This window comes from Protopterus annectens, chromosome 1.part1 (genome assembly GCF_019279795.1).
Source record: "Protopterus annectens isolate FY-2018-M chromosome 1.part1, PAN1.0, whole genome shotgun sequence".
Taxonomy (NCBI): domain Eukaryota; kingdom Metazoa; phylum Chordata; order Ceratodontiformes; family Protopteridae; genus Protopterus; species Protopterus annectens.
The window spans coordinates 1792742888-1792760987 of NC_056726.1; the positions used below are offsets into that span (position 1 = coordinate 1792742888).

Genomic DNA, 18100 nt, shown 5'->3' on the forward strand with positions numbered 1-18100 from the left:
GAAAGCAAAACATTTCTTCTTGGATTGCTAGGGCCATCTCCTTTTGTTACTCTCACTATGGAAAGATACTAACGGGCAACGTCAGAGCCCATTCCGCAAGGGCCATGGCTTCCTCTGGAGATTTCTTTAAAGGTCTAGATACTAACTCCATTCTGGAAGTTGCTGCTTGGTTATCTCTGCACACCTTCACCAGACAAGACACTACAAGGTGGACCACATCTCCAGGACCAGAGCAGGATTTGCCAGGGCTATCCTGCATGGGTTCTTGGAATCCTTCAGCCAGCAGTGAGCTTTTGTACTCACTCACTAGTAAATACTGCAACATTGGAATAGAAGGACAAAGGAACGTTGTGTAAAATCTTGCCATAACCATAGATGTCCTTCTCTTCCATGTTGCAGTATTCCTTCCCTCCCTTCATCCCCCTGCTCTCCTTGCACTTGCTCTCCTCAGCTCCTACACAGGCTATGCTATCAAGACTGGCTCTGTCTGGGGCTTCTTGGTTCTGAGGACTGGTCCGCGCAGATGTTAATTTTATGGCCCACGTACCAGCCTACACGTCAGACGCACCAACAGGGACTGGAAGAGCTTTAGAAACCTGGCCGAACAAGCTGATGGGAAGAAGGGGTGTACCCCACTAGTGAATACTGCAACATGGAAGAGAAAGACATCTATGGTTATGGTAAGATTTTACACAACTTTCCTTTTTAGACATTGTTACTGCACTGAAACTGGAACATAACATCCTCTTATTATGTGGTCATAAAGTAATTTAAATTTTCGGCTATTTTTCTGAAATTAGCCTCCTGCGTTCCAGTTTCCATTGTTAAAATATGTACATCTAAACAGTTACAATAGTTTATGTACATTTTTGTTCTGTTCCAGTGGGGTACACTATGGATAAATTTTTAAAGCTCAGTACTTTGCAGCCCTTTTTAACACACACTTTTGTACCAGCAGTTTGATATACACATAGCATACAATTTTAATACATTTGTAACACAAGCATATGAATCATGTTGATATTCAGAAATGACATAGAATACAACATTTCAGATAGCTGGGCTGGCTGTATCTCCTTTCGTGACATATATATATATATATATATATATATATATATATATATGTATAGGGTTCCTTTTAAAACGGCAAAACAGCGAACGCGCTTAGGTCAACCCACATTGATCGAAGCTGCAGAACCTCGAGCGGCTACAGCCGCAATTTTTTTTCCCAGGGGAAAAATTTACTGGGCCATTGTTGGGCCTTTGCCATTTCCTCCACTGTAGTGCAATCTCAGAGTTGTGTATTGAAGTAGGGGGTGTGGGGGGGGGGGGGGGCAAAGCCCTGTTGTGGCTGTTCGAGGTTTAGCAGGTGTGTGTGTGTGTGTGTGTGTGTGTGTGTGTGTGTGTGTGTGTGTGTGTGTGTGTGTGTGTGTGTGTGTGTGAAGTGGTATTCACTGAGTTAAATTAGATAACTCCTCAGTCACAGAATTAACAATCAGTGAGTAGACATGACTCCAGTTATCAGAGTACAGATATTTCTTTTTGACTTAGATTGTTCACCAGGAGTTTATCATATTCCTGCATATACCCTGCACTACTTTCGGTGGTGTGTGCACTAAGGAAGAGTTCCTTTTGCTTTAAAAGCTAGAATCGAGCAATATTTAAGTTACTTGCAGAATGCTGATGTGATTAAGAAACAGGGACAGCGTACCTGATAGGCCAGCATTGTGATTACTACAGTTAAGCCAGGCAAAAATGTATGTCCATGTAAATCCATGAGACTTGAATAAATTTATATAAAAAGAAAGTATTGTCTGTTTTGTCCAATTAAAAATACTGGCTTGTACTAAAATAAAAGTATTTTTCTGTCCTTTGGCAAGATGACTTGATGAAGAAAGTTCCAAGCTGTGAACTTTTAATTCACCTGTGTGAAGTACAGGTCTCTCAAGACTTCATCTATTTTCTAAGCCAGTTGTCCTTATGAGGGCCGTAATGATGTCCGGGATTTCATTTTTTTTTTTTTTATCAGCACTTGAAATGTTTCATGGAGTTGTACAGATTAATGTGGAGCTCGGTAAAAGCTTTACCTAAAATTGAGCAGATAGTGATATGGGTACAGAAGAAGGAACCATGTGACACAGGATTGACTGATTTTCTGAAGAGGCTGATACAGAATAGCCACTAGCTGAACAAGAAGTGTAGAATTGTAGAATCAGAGTTTTAACACTATTGAGTTTTGTGTTATCAGAAGGCTTGAAAACAGACCTTACAAAGTAAGAACCATAATGCAGATATTTTAACAAGAAGAAATGAACTCTTCATGAGGTTTCTTACAGTGATGCTGTATTTTCTGGAGTTTCTTCCAAACCTTTTTGTACATGAGTTTGGCAGTGAGGCCATTATCAAAACATGATCTAGATTGGCAATGGAGTGCATAGTAGGAAAAAAAGCTTTGAAATGCTTATTTTGTAATTAAAGCACCACCATTGATGTATTTTGAAATGAGCAAGTAATTTACATTGCAGTGAGAAGCTATTTAAGTTTACTGTTGCAGTGATCCTGCAAGAATATAAACCATTTTGTTTAAGTTGAAAGACTGGCAAAAAGAGAAGTTAAAGCTCTCAAATGGTATGGGCAGAGTGATCTGTAGATAAGAGTACTTCAAGATGTACATTGAAAAGCTTTACAGAACCAAGTTTGCTGTAAAGAAAAATACAACCTTACTCTTGTCTAAAAAAACAAAACAATTACAAGTTCTGATGTATAAGGCAGATAAAGTAGTGGTGCTTAGTTGAGTAAACAAATGTTAGCAAGAATGTGACTGAGTCACATATAACTTTTCAAAATATAAGGGCAGTATATGATATGCAAACACGACAAAATAGAGCATGGAGTTAAGAGACTGTTCTGTGTGTAATGTATACCATGACAGTAGTACAAGATGTGGTATTATTTATCATACAGTAACAGGAATACAATGAATTAAAACTAGTAAAGGCGGAACAGATTTTTTTCTGCTTACAGACTGTTTATGTAATACCTGTTGACTATTTTCAGAGTTTTCTGTATGTTGCAAAGTCATAGGACATTGCAGGTGGTGTTTTTTTATCAGTGCTATTTAAAGCACTGTTTCTGGGGATTTGAATGCGTGATGTATTTGTCAGATAATGTTTTCAGACAGCAGTCTATCCTTTGGAAGTTTATCATAAATGATGTGTGCATTTGTGTTTCCCAGTTTTAACATCTGAATGCACAATAGCAAGCTACTGACTTGATAGAAAGCAGACAGCTAGTGTGGTCTGTTTAGCCTTTGGAATATTTTTTTTTGCTGTCATTCAGCAGCTTATGCAAGATCCAGCCCATCCCTGAAGTAACTGCCGTCCATGTCTGACTCTGGTCTCCCCACCCCACCCCCCTTTTTTTTTTAAACTGTTTTGGTATTGGGACCCTTGTGATTCTACCTTTCACACTCATGAGGTCCTGGAATACATTTTAGAGACTGTTGCTTTCACTTACAGGATGTTGGGGCTTTAAACTGCTTAATACCTCAGTATTTAGTTGGAATTAGACAATTCTACTTAATAGATTGATTTTGCAGAAAATGCAACATTTGCCTTTCATAAATCCAGGCAGATTTGCCTTTGCTGGGTTAGGAAGCTGTACTTGCATTTAAAACCTCTGTGTTCCCAAACATATGTTACATATTAGTATTTACTTACCTAATGCCCTTTCTAGTGCTGTAAGGCTCCCTTTATCTAAGGAGGTAATCGGAAATAACTCGTTTAGCAGTGCAGCTTTCCAATTTTGAATGTAATCTATTTGTGTTCTGTTGTTAATTGTACAGTCACTGATTGAAAATGATTGTTGCTTCCATTGCAGCCTAGTACACATTGGAAAGTATGTTTCTCAGCAAGCATGTCTTACAACTCGGTGCTTGAGCATTTGAGTCTTTTTGGAAGTTTGCTTCTTTTCTTTGAAGGTATTATGTCTGTTTATCTTGACTGTTCTAGTTCTGCCAAGTAGATAAGGTGGGAAATAATTGGAGAGAGAAAGACTTCCCCTTGCAGAGATAATGGCTTTGCAGAGGGGATTGCTAGGATTTGACATTTATTTGCAGATATTACTTGATAACTGAAAAGTTGTGTACTGTTTATGGGTGTGTATCTTTAGCTGACCGTGTCGTACTGCGGTGGTGGTGCTGCGGTAACGTTGTCGCCTCACAGTAGGACGTTGTCCCGTTCGATTCTCAGCTAGAGCGTCTTCTGTGTGGAGATGTGCGTGAATGGGCGTACCTTCGTTGAAGGTTGTGCGTCAGAGCTGGCAACTCGGCATGTAAAAATCTGCTGCCAGTCATTAGCGGACCGGAGTTCCGCTGTGGCGACCCCTAACTGGGAAAAGCTGAAAGACAAAAAAACAACATCTTTAGCTGACCGTCTTGAACATTATGTTGGGATAGGTTTGCCTCTCAAAGTTTGTGCTGTTGTGCAAGTTCTGCTTTCTTGTCAATTTTTCAGATATTAATAAAATATTTTGTTTCAGAATTTGAGATTACGCTGCTTTCTATACATTTTTACTTTTTGTCTTTTTTTTTTTTTTATTAAGAGTGACATGGTACGAGAGCTTGATGGCCATGTTTTGAAATGTGTGAAAGACCAAAATGGGAACCACGTGGTGCAAAAGTGTATCGAATGTGTCCAGCCGCAGTCATTACAGTTCATCATTGATGCATTTAAAGGGCAGGTAATGAACATTTGGAGCTATTATTTTATGTTTTAAAGGACAGTATGCTTGTTACATACGTTCATAGGTTAGTACTTGGTTAACTGCCCTTGTGTGCCATTTTAAGCCTAGCCAATTAACCCATGTGAGAATCAAACCCTGCACCTTGTGTCTGTAAGGCAAATATCTTAACCATTATGCCATTCTCTGTCATTGTTTTTAGGAGCCTCATTTTTCTGAAGTTTTAGAATGTTTTGTCCATCTTTATTTCAGCTGTATTTCAAGTACATGGAGTGCTTAGACAGCCACCTTATTGCCCCAATGAGTTTTAGATGATCTTTTCTCGTTGCAGAACAAATCTAAACCCTGAACATACTTTTCAAATTTCTGAGCTCTCTCTTGTTTAAAACACACATTCTCTCTCCAAGAAATTTAGTAAACCTTGAGATATGCAAAGGAGAGAGAAACTTATGTATGTTTGTTCTACTACATTCTTTTTGTTTTTTCCAAAAACATTTTTATTAAATTTTGTTAATAAACATGGACATAGAGTATTAAAAATAAACAATATAAAACGTAACTATTTACACTATATACCAGGGGTCTGCAACCTGTGGCTGTGGAGCCGCATGTGGCTCTTCCACCCCTCTGCAGTGGCTCCCTGTAGCTTTGAAAAATAATGGCCACTCTACAGCACAACACACACACACACAGTTACCTCTCAACTGTGCAGATTTTCGCAGAATGTCCTGACTTTTGTGTCATATTTTTGGTCTGTTTCTTATAAAACTGTGGTGTTCTGGCAATTCATTGAGGGCTGAAGTCAGAAAAAAATAGACCTCTGAGTTTCAGACTTCATACCCTTCAGAAAATTCATGCTAATGCAAAATATGTTATTCTATCAACTTTCTAAGCTTGTAAGAGCAATATTTAAAAATTGTCCCTATTTTTGGGCTTTTGTGCCCCATTATTTATGGCTTTGTCCAGATTTCTTGCTCTAAGAGGTTGAGAGATATCACACACACACACACACACACACACACACACACACACACACACACACACACACACCACACACTGAGAGCAGTTGAGCAATCCCAACAAAGGAACTAAAATAGGGACGGATTTTAAATACTGCTCTTGTAAACTTAGTTCTTTTATATTTAGTGTAATAATGATATATATAAAACTTGATACTCTGTGTTGTCTTTATTTTAGGGGTCAAATAAGTTTTGTGGCTCCTGATGAATTTTATTTGATGAGAGAGGGGCTAAAAATGGCTCTTTTGATAGTGAAGGTTGCAGACCCCTGCTGTATACAAACATCCATGATAAACATTTATTGTGAAATTGTTCAATCTTGCTGTTCGTTCTTCACTGATGGGTTCGGAGCCAATCCATCGGCTCCGACACGGCCATTAGCAAAGCTCAAGGTTTACCAGTAGCTCGAGACCTAGCCCCTTATCCCATGATGCACTGCTGGAATTACCCCAGATCTAGTTTGCTGCGGCACAGATCTCAGTGGTTCCAGTTCGCTCGAGCCTTTTTTGAGAAAATCGCTTTTCGCGAGTTTTTTCATACCTTTTCTTCTAATATTTACTTAGCATTTATATAGCTACTGTAGCCCTTTCTTCTTCAACTTTCCCTTGGTGCTTTTACCATTTACTCATAGCCGGCCTTATGCATAGGCCACCTAGGCGGCCGCCTAGGGCGCCGCTTTAATAGGGGTACTTTTCCAGTAGTTATTTGGTGTAGGTAGACCAGGATGGGGGCACTGGGTTGTGTGGTGGGGGGTGCCGTGGTGCCTTTTTGCCTAGGGCACCAGTTGACCTAAAGCCGCTCCTGCCTATAGTTGTAGTGGCCTCGTGTTGGGCCTAGTTATTTAGAGAGTGCGTTGTTCTACTATTACTTAGTGTGTGTCTGTTTTCTCTATAGTTAATTGCATTAATAGTGTGTATGTTTAGTATGTAGTTACAGATAGATATTTACATAGTTTAGCCCTGTTTTTCTCCGGGCCATAGTTTAGAGTGCATTTTATATCTTAGGCGAGTTTACTTGAGCCTAGTTGGTTATATTACTTTTAGGCTTGTGTGGGTTTTGTTTAGAATTAAGCCTAAAGTTTTTTTCTAATATGTCTCAGGAAAAAGACACACACCTCAAGTCTGGATTCAAAAATTGTCCAGACTGTGGGCAAAAGATGTCTCTCACTGATGGGCACGTTCAGTGCATTTATTGTCTAGTTTCGCTGCACTTGCAGGAGTCCTGCAGCATTTGCCATTCCTTTTCTGCAAGGGTTCTTTTGGAGAGGAAAAGGAAGCTTGTGGATAGGGGTTTGCTGAAGCATCCTTTTGCTGAAGCTTTGAGTGACCATGATGGGGCCAGCAAGTCCTCTAAATCCTCTGCAGATTCCAAAGCATCTAAAGAATCGAAAATGTCTAAGAAAGGGAAGGATCCCGGGACTTCGGCTCCACAGCTCTCGGAGCCGAGTGTCTCTTCATTTCGGAGCCGGCCCACAGTTCTGGAGCCAGTCTCCGAGTGACCTGTATCTCCACTCCTCCAATCTGCACCATCGGTGAACTCCTCTAGGTCTTCTGTCAGCCTCTCGGATTTGGATATGGACTTGATTGGTGCAGAAGGACTTACGGGCACCAGGCCTTGCTAAATTGTTGTTGGCTCCGACCCAAGCGTCAGAACCAAGGACCACCATGTATTTCACAGCTCCTCCGAGCCATACGGATCTTCGGAGCCAGAGAGGGCTGACCTGCTGATCGTGGAGCCTTTGGAGCAGAGACCTGCTCCGGTGTCATCGGTTCCATCTACTCTGATGTCCTCGGCGCCGACCGGGGACTCTAGGGGCCAACACTCTCCTGTCGGATCCGGGAAGGATAGTCGCACCGACTTGTCTGTGCCGACACTTCCTCTCGGGGCCTCGGCTCGGATGAGCTTGGCTCCTACCTCCGACTTGGAGCCCACGGCCTCGGAGCCGTGATGCTTTCGAAGCCATTGGGGAGAGCGTTGTCCCCAAAGACATCCTCGACACCAGGTCTGGCCTCTTCTTCCCCCAAAGCACCTGTGTCCGCTTCTGCCTCCATCATCCAGGCCCAGCCTAGAGACCCTGAGCCTTAAGTAGCCCCTTGCTCTTCCGAGACCTCCCAAGAGGCTCCCACTGAGGAGGTTCCCAGGAGGAGATTGTGTAAGAGGAGACACTTGGACTCCCCAAAGGAGTCCTTGACATCTAACACTGATTTGGATGAGTCAGAAGGGTCCCCACGATCCCCCTCTGAAGATATCTCCTTTGGGAGATACTTGAGATCCTTAGGCAGAGGGGTGATTGACTTGTCCTCAATCGGGCTTCTGGACTGCCAGTTCTCCTGAAGGCTTTCGAGTCTCAACCTTCCACCTCTTGGGTGTCTCTGCCCTTCGATGACCTCATGCAGCTGGTCTCTCGGAGGGCGTGTGAGTCACCGGAGTCCATGGAACCTGTCCCTTGGAGGCCTAACAAGTTTATTTCTGCCCCTGTGGATAAAGCCTTCTTGATCAAGGTAGTCCCTGTTGATGCCATGGTGGTGGCGGCGGCGGCCACCAAGAAGGAAATGTCTGAGACTTCCTCGTCAATCCATCCTCCTAACAGGGAGTCTAGGATCATGGATTGATACGGGAAACGCATGTTTAGTTCAGTGACTTTTGCACTCCGATCCTTGAACTATTTGACCCATTTCACCAGACTGCAAAGAGAACTCCTTAAGGAGTTGGGAGATACTCTTCAGGGTGCTGTAGCTCCAGGGGCTTCCGACAAAGTTGCCGCCCAGCTTGCTACCCTAAATTCCATTGTTAACTCGTCCATGCAGCTCATATATGCAGCTGATGGCACAAGTAGGGCAGCGGGTGCAGGAGTTGCTCTGAGAAGACATTCCTGAATGCGCTTGTGTTCCTTCGCGGAGCCCTTTAAGACTTCATTTGTCAACACCCCTTTTGATGGCTCATCTCTTTTTGGGCCCAAAGTGAAGGAAACTCTCACCAGGTGTGAGCAGGACGGAAAGACTGTGTCTGCCGTCAGCGTCCATTTTCCACCCCTACGTGGCCTTATCCCAAAGGCCAGAGGGGTGGGAAGATGTGGTTCCGAAAAGCCCAAGGAGCCTTTCAGGACACACGTGGTGAACCCCCCTCTAGGGGCAGAGGAGGGGGTAATAATGGAAGATGCTGCCCTCGCGGCATAGGGGGTCCACAGCATCAGGGTGACAGAGATCACTTCTCGGGTCAGCTGTATAAGCACTCCTGAAGGAAGGCCCAACTGTCATGCTCTGGAGGCAGTCAGGGGTCGCTTGTCCTTGTACCCAGATGCCTGGCGAGATATAACAAATGACAGCTAGATACAAAGTATTATTTCCAGAGGGTATTTCATACCATTCTCCACTCTATTCATACCCCCAAGGAGAATCCCAGACGTTCCACCCAGTTACAGGGAACAAGCAACTATAGAGGTCTGCATGTTGCTAGAAAAAGAGAGTCATCCAGCCAGTCCCAGCAGACCAGATAGGATCCAGAACTTACTCAAGATTCTTATTGGTTCCAAAGAAAACAGGGGACTGGAGACCTAGTTTGGTCCTCAGCAGACTCAACCAATTTGTCAAGAAAGAGAAGATGTTCTTCGTGTTTCACTGTTGCAGTCATTACATTTGGGTTATCTGCTTGCAGTAGCCCTCAGTCGGCCTGATTAACAAAGTATTGGTTCCTGCGTCTGTTGCTGTCCCTTCTTCCATGACGTCAGGTCATCAGGGGTATAAAACATGCAGCCGACATCATTACATCAGTCTTTCTTGCCGTGCGGTGCCCAAAGCAGAAGCAGTTCACAAGTGCCGGTCGACTGACTCCTGAAATTTTCGTTTTCGAGTTTCAGAACTGAAGTCTTCAACTAAAGCTAAGTAGCCCGTTGGGGAAACTTTTTCTTGCTCCTTCCGATGTCAGTAAAAGTTAATAATTGCATTACTTGTGGAAAGCAAATACCTCATAAAGATTTTCATTCGTACTGTATTCCTTGCCTAGGCCCTAACCACGACGTTCCTTGCTGTCGTTTTTGTACTTTATTTAATCAGCATACTATCCGTCATCGGTATATTTTTGCCACTAAATATTTCGGTTCTCTTTTTAATTATCCAGAAATGTCATCGGTTAGCCATCCGACTACCGGGATTTCGAAAAAACACAAAGATAAAGATTGGTCTGCAGGCCAAGAACTTGGGAACTCATTACCCAGGACAAATGGGTTTTAAATATAGTGTCCCAAGGATACAGATTTCACTTCCACACCTTACCAGCACCAAGCGGGTGACCAGATCTACCCACAAATCAGTGGGCAGAGGCCCAAAATCAAGTACTGTCTCTCTTAAGCATGGGGGCTATTCAGTTGGTACCAGAAGAGGAAAAGGTTCAAGGTTTCTATTAGAGACTTTTTCTGGTACCCAGAAAAGGAAATACATGGCGTCCTATCCTGGACCTTTCTACTCTAAATACCTTTCTGGTGATTCCAAAATTCAAGATGCTGATTCTTCACCAGCTGCTTCCTATGCTAGGCAAAGATGCATGGTTGGCAACACTATCCTTAAAAGAAGCATACCTGCACATCTCTATCAGGGAGTCTTGCAGAAGATATCTACGCTTCAAAACAGGCTATATGCACGATCAGTTCTCTGTACTGCCCTTTGGCTTATCTACTGCACCCAGGGTATTCACAAAGTGCCTAGCTCCAGTCATTGCATTCTGCAGGCAAAGAAATATTCAAATATATCCATACCTGGACAATTGTCTAATTCAGACAGAAAGCCAGGACATACTTTTAAATCATCTGGCCTTTGTTCAAAGGGTACTGACTTGTCTGGGGTACACCATAAACGAAAAGAAATCACACCTGGTACCCTGTCAACAAATTATATTCCTGGGAGTAAGCTTGAATACAACTTCCCAGATGGCTTTCCTCACGCCAGAGAAACGGACTCATTTGACAACCTACTTCAAACAAGTGACCACAAAAACCCAGTTAATCTGCAAGGCAAATATTGCAAGCCTTTGGGTTCATGGCCTCCTGCAATCTTCTATGTCCATATGCAAGGCTGCATATGAGGAAACTTCAGTGGTTTCTCAAAAGCCTATGATGTCAACATTCACAGGATCTAGAAGCTATGATTCCTGTCATACCTTGCCTACGCCTAGAGTTCCTCTGGTGGGCAGAGACCTGCCACCAAAACAAGGGACTACCATTCACACTACCCCCTGCCGCCCAAACTTTAACAGACGCATCAGACTATGCATGGGGGGGCTCACCTGGCAGGCAAGTGCATTCAGGGCAATTGGAACCAAAGTCAAATGCAACTACACATAAATCAAAAGGAAATGTTAGCTGTACAGAATGCTCTGACAGCCTTCAAGAACTGCATTCTTCCAGGACAACTAATGGTAAAGACGGACAACACCACGGTCATGTGGTACATAGCAGGGGGGTACACACTCTTACCCCCTCTGCAGACTAGCCATGGCATTGTGGAACACAGCCTTGAGCTACCAAGTGAATCTAGAAGCTCAATTCCTGCCAGGAAAACTAAATACACTGGCAGATGGACTAAGCAGAATCCTCATGACCCACACGAGTGGAAACTGGAACCAAGGATTTTCAACATGTTGACAAGCAAATGGGGGAGCCCAGATATAGACCTGTTTGCCTCCCCAGAACCATCAATTGGACAAATTTTGCACAAGGATTCCCCACAAACTAGCTTGGAAAGTGGATGCTTTATCCTTCAGCTGGAAAAACGTATCAGTTTATGCCTTTCCTCCTCTGCCTCTGCTCTCCAAGATAGTACTAACGGTCAAACAGGACAAGCCAAGGACAATTTTAATTGCACCGGACTGACCACGCCAGCAATGGTACCCCCTCCTGCACAGTGTGTCATGCTTGGCCCCATGGCACCTGCCTCAGACTCCTTCCCTGTTGTCTCAGCAGGAGAACCAGATTCTGCACCCTTAGCTGCAAACCCTGAACCTAGCAGCCTGGCTAATTACCTAAGCTCTCCTTTACCACCTCTCAGTAAATCAGTGGTGGATATCATTTTAGAGGCTAGGAGGCCTAGTACTAGAAAATCTTATGCTGCAAAATGGAAAAGATTTTGTACCTGGAACCCATCTCCAGGGATGAATGCAGCAGTGCTCAATTTACCTCAGATTCTACAATAATTGACGAGATGCTTCATAAGGGCTTGTCCTTTTCCTCCATCAGAATTGATGCCTCAGCCATTTCAGCTCCTTATAGCACAGAGCCTCCCCTCTTCTCTCACTCACTGCTCAAGCAGTTAGTCAGAGGGACTAAAAATTTAAGGCCACTGAGGAGAGCTCCAACTCCAGCCTGGGACCTTAACTTTGTCTTGGAGAAACTCACTCTTCCTCCTTTCGAGCCAGCTGCTACTGCAGATTTAAAATTCCTTTCCTGGAAAACAGCTTTCCTTTTAGCAATCACTTCTGCAAGAAGGGTATCAGAGTTACAGGCCCTTATGGCAGTGAAGCCTTTCATAATCTTTCATGCGGACAGGGTGTCCCTCAAACCAATCCCTCCTTCGTGCCCAAGGTGGTATCCAGTGTGGCTCTTAATCAGTCCATTCATTTACCTTTCCTAACCCACAGAACAAAGGGGAATGGATACTGCACTCCTTAGATGTGCACAGACAACTTAGATTCTAGTTGGACAGGAGTAAACCTCAAAGGAAATCTGAACAACTGCTGGTGGCATTTGCTGCAGGGACAGAGGGGAAAGCTATTTCAAAGCAAACCATTTCAAAATGGGTAGGCCACTGCATTCATTTCTGCTATAAGCACTGTGGAAAACCTATCCCACAGGGCATCAGACCCCATTCAACTAGGGCTGCTTCTACTTCTACAGCCTTTCTCAGGAGCGTTCCTACAAGGGAAAAGCTGCTACCTGGAGTTCTGTACTTACTTTCACCAAGCATTATCATTTGCCAATTTTCTCTAAATCCAGAGCTGGTTTTGCCACTGCAGTCTTGCAGGGGCTTATAGCTGGTCCTAATAGGTTCATAGGTAGATACTAGGCTATCTGCCCTAGGGCATTTATAAGCCTAGCCAGAGTGTATTTGGCTTCCGCCTCCCTATTAGATTAGCCTACTGTACCTCTGTAAAGTAGGTCACAGAAGGTACCCTTTTAAGATTAGTTTACTGTGCCTCTGTCTAGCAGGGACACAAGAGAGATCCCAGGGGTGAATTTGCGATTTCCCATCCACGCGTCCAAATTTTGCTTGAAGAGGGTCAGCGAGGGGCTATGTCTAACATGAATTGGGATTCTATTCCAGAGTGAGGGGAGCCTCTGCGAAATTAATCTGTCCCTCCAGCATGTCCTATGTATTTTTGTGCTGAGGTTTAGGTCCCTGGAGCATGTAGCTCTAAGGGACTTGGATTTTTTGAGGTGGAGCATGCCCATTAATTCTGGGTTTGACATGGCTTTGTATGTCAGGCATAGATCGCCTCTGAGTAGGCAGTAAGCAACTGAGTAGAGCTGGAGTTTCTTTAGTCGAGATGCATAGGACATCTGTTTGTAGCCCATGGACCTCTTGGTGAGGTACTTTTGGGGTCTCTCCAGTTGCTGCAGGTGTCGGGTAAGGTACATCCCAAAAGGGGCATTGTATTCAATTATGGGCCTGATGAGTGATGAGTAGAGGGGCACAATGACCTCTCTTGATCTAGATACGAACCTTTTCGTGATGCGGTGGGCTATATAGAAGGTCTTTCTAACCACTTTGGCAACGTGATTATCAAAGGAGAGATTACTATCTACGTTGGTCCCCAAATCTCTAATTACTTCTTCCGTACTTAATGGATTACCACCTATGTGGTAATTTGTGGACACCTTGTTTTTCCCAAAGGGGATGACTATGCACTTTTTAGCATTTAGCTTGAGGCCATGGCTCTGGCACCAAGCATCCGTCTCTGTGAGACCCTTTTGGAGGATGCTTGTGTCAGCTGGAGATTCGATTATGGCCCCCAGTTTGCAGTCATCTGCGAACTTTGTCAGCCATAATCCCCCCGTGTTAGCCTGAACCTCAGAGAAGTATATACCGAACAAGAGAGGTCCCAGAACTGAGCCCTGTGGGACGCCACTTGTAACTCGTTTGGATTCGGACATGGCACCTGCGATTCTGACCATGTGGGTTCTATCTCTGAGCCAGTTTGCAACCCATCTTGTGATATAGGGGTTGATATTTAAGCTGGTAAGCTTATTTATGATGCCCAAGTGGGGTATTTTGTCAAAGGCTTTTGCGAGGTCCAGGTAGGCTGTGTGGACTACCTTTCCCTCATCTATGGCTTTGGTAACTGTTTCAAAGAAATCATCTAGGTTTAAGAGGCAAGATCTGCCCTTAACAAAGCCGAATTGGGTAGGGTCCAGTGTCTGGAGGCTCCCAATGTCTTTGTTTATGAGTTCCATGATAATATGCTCCATAGCTTTACAGACCAGACTACTCAGGCTTATGGGGCGATAGTTTCCGGGGTCCTTTGTGGCACCACCTTTGTGGAGTGGGACCACTGTAGCTGTACGCCATTCTTTGGGTACATATCCTATAGTAAGGCTAAGTTTGAACAGTGACTTAATGTGAGGGTTCAGTTCTTCTTGGCGCTCGTGTAAGACACAGCCTGGGACACCGTCCGGTCCCATAGATGCTGTGTTTTTTGCTTTGGAGAGGGCAGCTTTCACCTGTGCATCTGTGATGTCAGGGAGGTTACATTCAGTTGGGATAGGCGTTTGCTCCTTTGTGGGGGAAGGGGGGGGGGGTTTGCACTGAATCTGCCTGCCAGGATGTTGGCTATGTCTGTAGGTTTGGTATATTTTGTATCGTTATGCAACAATTCAGAGCATATCTGGGAGTTTCCGCCCATGTTTCTGACTTAAATAAAGAAGGCCTTGTGATTATCTTTAGTGTCTAGGGCAATTTTTCTTTCGAAACTGGCCTTTGATGATTTTATGAGGGATCGAAGTTTCTTGCTAATACTGATCAGAGATGCCTTCCCTTTTTGGGATTTTGCTCTGTCATGTAGTAGCTTCCTCCTTCTGTTGTATAGCTTATTTATGGCCGGGGCCCACCAGACCGGTATCCTGTTTTTGGAGGAGTGAGTCTTGGTTTTGTTTGGGATAGCACGATCCATGCATTCCTGCAGGTGCTCATAAAATGCATTTGTAAAGGATTCTGCGGATTGGGCTGTATTGTCCTCTGGCCCAGGGGCTTTGAAGGATTCCACCTCAGTCTTGAGAAGTGCAAAGTTGGCTTTGGAGAAATTCTTTACAGTGATTTCCGTGGCTGGGGGTGGGGACGGGATATGGATGTCCAGTGAAATTTGTTTATGGTCTGATCTTACCAATGAGGGGTTTACCTCTGGTGTGGAACATAGATTCCCCATGTTGGTGATGACCAGGTCCAATATGTTGTTCCCTCTTGTGGGAGTGGTGACCAGTTGTTCCATTGCGTTAGAGTTTATAAATTCAAGGAACCATTGGGTGAGGGTGTTTGGGCTTGAGTAGTTTTCCCAGTCAATGTTTGGGTAGTTAAAGTCACCCAATAACATAGTGTTTGGAGAGACCTTCAAATTCTCCAGAGTTCTCAGGAATGCCAAGTGGGGTTCCTGTAATAGGGAGGGTGTTCTGTAGCAGGCTACAAACTGAAAGGCAGTTTTGCCCGCTGTTAGTTGCACATGGATGGTTTCCTATGCTTCGTGCAGTGCCACTAACCTGGAGGTGTAGGTATCTTTGATGAATATAGATACTCCCCCTCCTTTTGTGCTTCGGTCTGAGTTTTGGGGCCGAAACGCATGGTATGAGTTATAACCTGGTAGTGCTGGGGTGCTCTCAGGAGCCTTGAACCAGGTTTCTGTTACTGCACAGACATCGATTTTCTCCATACTGAGGAGAGTCTCGAGTGCGTGCATCTTGAGGTTTAGACTTCTGGCATTGAGTAGCATTACCTTTAGTTTTTTATCTTTGGGTTGTCTATGGAGGTGGGTTTGTCCTTTGAGCCTTGCCTAAAAAGGCACTATGGGGTGGCAAGAGCCTTGGCCAGTATAAGAAAGCCTAAGGGTGACAGGTGCAAGCCGTCCCTAGCGAAGCAACGTGGCTTGTCGAGCATGTCATCCCAGGCTGACAGACACTGGATCCCCTTTGAATGACACCAATACTTTAGCCAGTTGTTGAAACTGATCATTTTGTCTTTATACTGTGGCATCATTCTTGGTGAGGGCAAGATGCTACTCAAGGTCAGGGACATACCAGCCTGGGCTACATGGTCAGAGAGCTCCTCTATGTCTCTTTTCATGTAGTCCAGGGAGGTACGTCTCAGGTCATTCACACCAGCATGGACAATGACGGAGTCATACTTGTACTTGCTTTGGAGTGACCTGAGTGTTTGCATTATGTGGCGGATCCTGGCACCCGACAGGCAGCTTACAGTGACCTTCTCCTTGGTCAGTCTGGTGAGTGGGACGTCAGTGTGCCGGACAATAGAGTCCCCTATAACAAGTGTATTTGGTGTGTTGTTTGGCCTTATGGGCTGTGACTGTGAGGCACACTGATTTTGTGAGATGTGGGATTTGTGGGTATTGTTGAGGGGTGGCTGTTGCTTGGATATCTGCTTAGGCGGTCTTTGCTGTTTAGGCAGATTTTTATTTAGATCCTCCAAGTATGTTTTTGTTGTTTATGTGTTGGGTATGCAGATGCAATAGGTCTGTGTGAGACTGGATTTGTGGTGTGGGTGGTTACCTTTTCCTCCTGACTGACTGTGCCAGTCTTGGGTTGAGAGAGCTCTGCCTCCAGTTTGGCTGTGTAACTGCATCTCTCACATGTATTAGAGTTTTTTGGAAGGAGAAGAGGGTTGTCTGTGTACATAAGGCAATTGTAACATTGCCTCAAAATTCCCAGATTCACCAGCTGGACTGGAGAGTAACCTTGAAACTGACCCTTGGACATACCAGATTAGTATAGGGAACTGTTTTTTTTTTACTGATCAGATTAGGGAAGGAAACTGATTTTTCACTTGATCAGGAAGGACCAATCGGGAGTCTAATACTTATGAGAAGTCAAGGAGGGGTGTAGTGCTTTAGTTAGTTAGTGTTTTCTTATAAGAGCTGAGCAAGTGCAGGGCTTTAGAAAGAGAATAGAGTGATTACTTTGAGAGTTTGAACAGTTCTAAGGGAAAAAGTGAAGAGCAGACTTTGTGGAGCCTGGAATAGTTTAAACCTATTTAGGCGGCGCTACCTGACGCTGCTCAGTGCGCAAAAACACGCAAAAAGAGAGTTGTAGGTTTTAAGAGAGCGAGATCAAGGAGTTTAGAATTGACCCAAAATGGCCAATAAAACTACAGCTTCTAGGTAGTAACCACTCCTCCAGGGACAGGCAGGCTGTTCAGTGTTAACCACTCCCACTGGTGAACACAGAGACTTCCCTTTAGCCCAAGCAAGCACTGGCCTTCTAGAAACTTCCAAACAGTTCAGAACAGCAAATCTGTAACTGAACTTTCTTAACTTTCAGAAAGTGGGGAAAAAAGCAAGATTTTTTTTGTTTTTCATTTCTTTTTGTTAATTCTATTTAAATTCCTCCTCCCAACCTTAGCTTTGTGAATCTACCCAAATGTAATGACTGCAACAGTGAAACACAAAGAACATAGTACAGTTGTTTACACTTGCCATAAATGTAGATGTTTGAGTGTATTCACTGTTGCAGTCCTGGTTACCCTCCCCTGCAGCCCCCTTTCTTCTTTAGGCTCTACCTCTGCTCTTACTTACTATACTCAAAAAGCTTTTTGGTGTATTTGCTTTTTTGTTGGAGGTTTATCCTTGTATTATAGATTTAATTGCTTACCATTAAGGAGGCACCTGACGTCTGGGGCAAGAAAAACTGATGTAATGGCGTCGGCTGCATGTTTTATACCCCTGACAACCTGACGTCATGGAAGAAGGGGCAGCAACTAACGCAGGACCCAAGGCTTTGTTAATCAGTCCGACTGAGGGCTACTGCAAGCAGATAACCCAAATGTAATGACTGCAACAATGAATACACTCTAACATCTACATTTGTGTTAAGTGTACACAACTGTACTTTCTGGATGGTCACGCTACAGTCTATACTTCCCTTCTTAGGAAGAGACCATTGGATGTGGTTTATAGATCTCAAGGATGAGTACTACCACATAAAAATGGCCAGGCCATCCAGAGATCATCTGTGTTTCCGTCTGGGAGCTAATCATTATCAGTTTCGGGCCCTGCCCTTTGGTCTCACTACAGCCCCCAGAGTGTTCAAATGCATGGCAGTGGTCACGGCTTACCTGAGGTGTCTAGGATTCCAG

General features: G+C 44.1%; 1 protein-coding gene across 6 annotated transcripts in view; it reads left to right on the forward strand.

Moving 5' to 3' along the window:
- The window catches only part of PUM1 (pumilio RNA binding family member 1), a 3075948-nt gene that overhangs the window by 2355844 nt on the left and 702004 nt on the right, over positions 1 to 18100 (forward strand). For all 6 annotated transcript variants that reach the window (XM_044084662.1, XM_044084694.1, XM_044084669.1 and 3 more), the window contains exon 14: positions 4603 to 4740. In XM_044084662.1, coding sequence (XP_043940597.1) covers positions 4603 to 4740 — 138 coding nt within the window. The remainder of the gene's footprint in view (positions 1 to 4602; positions 4741 to 18100) is intronic.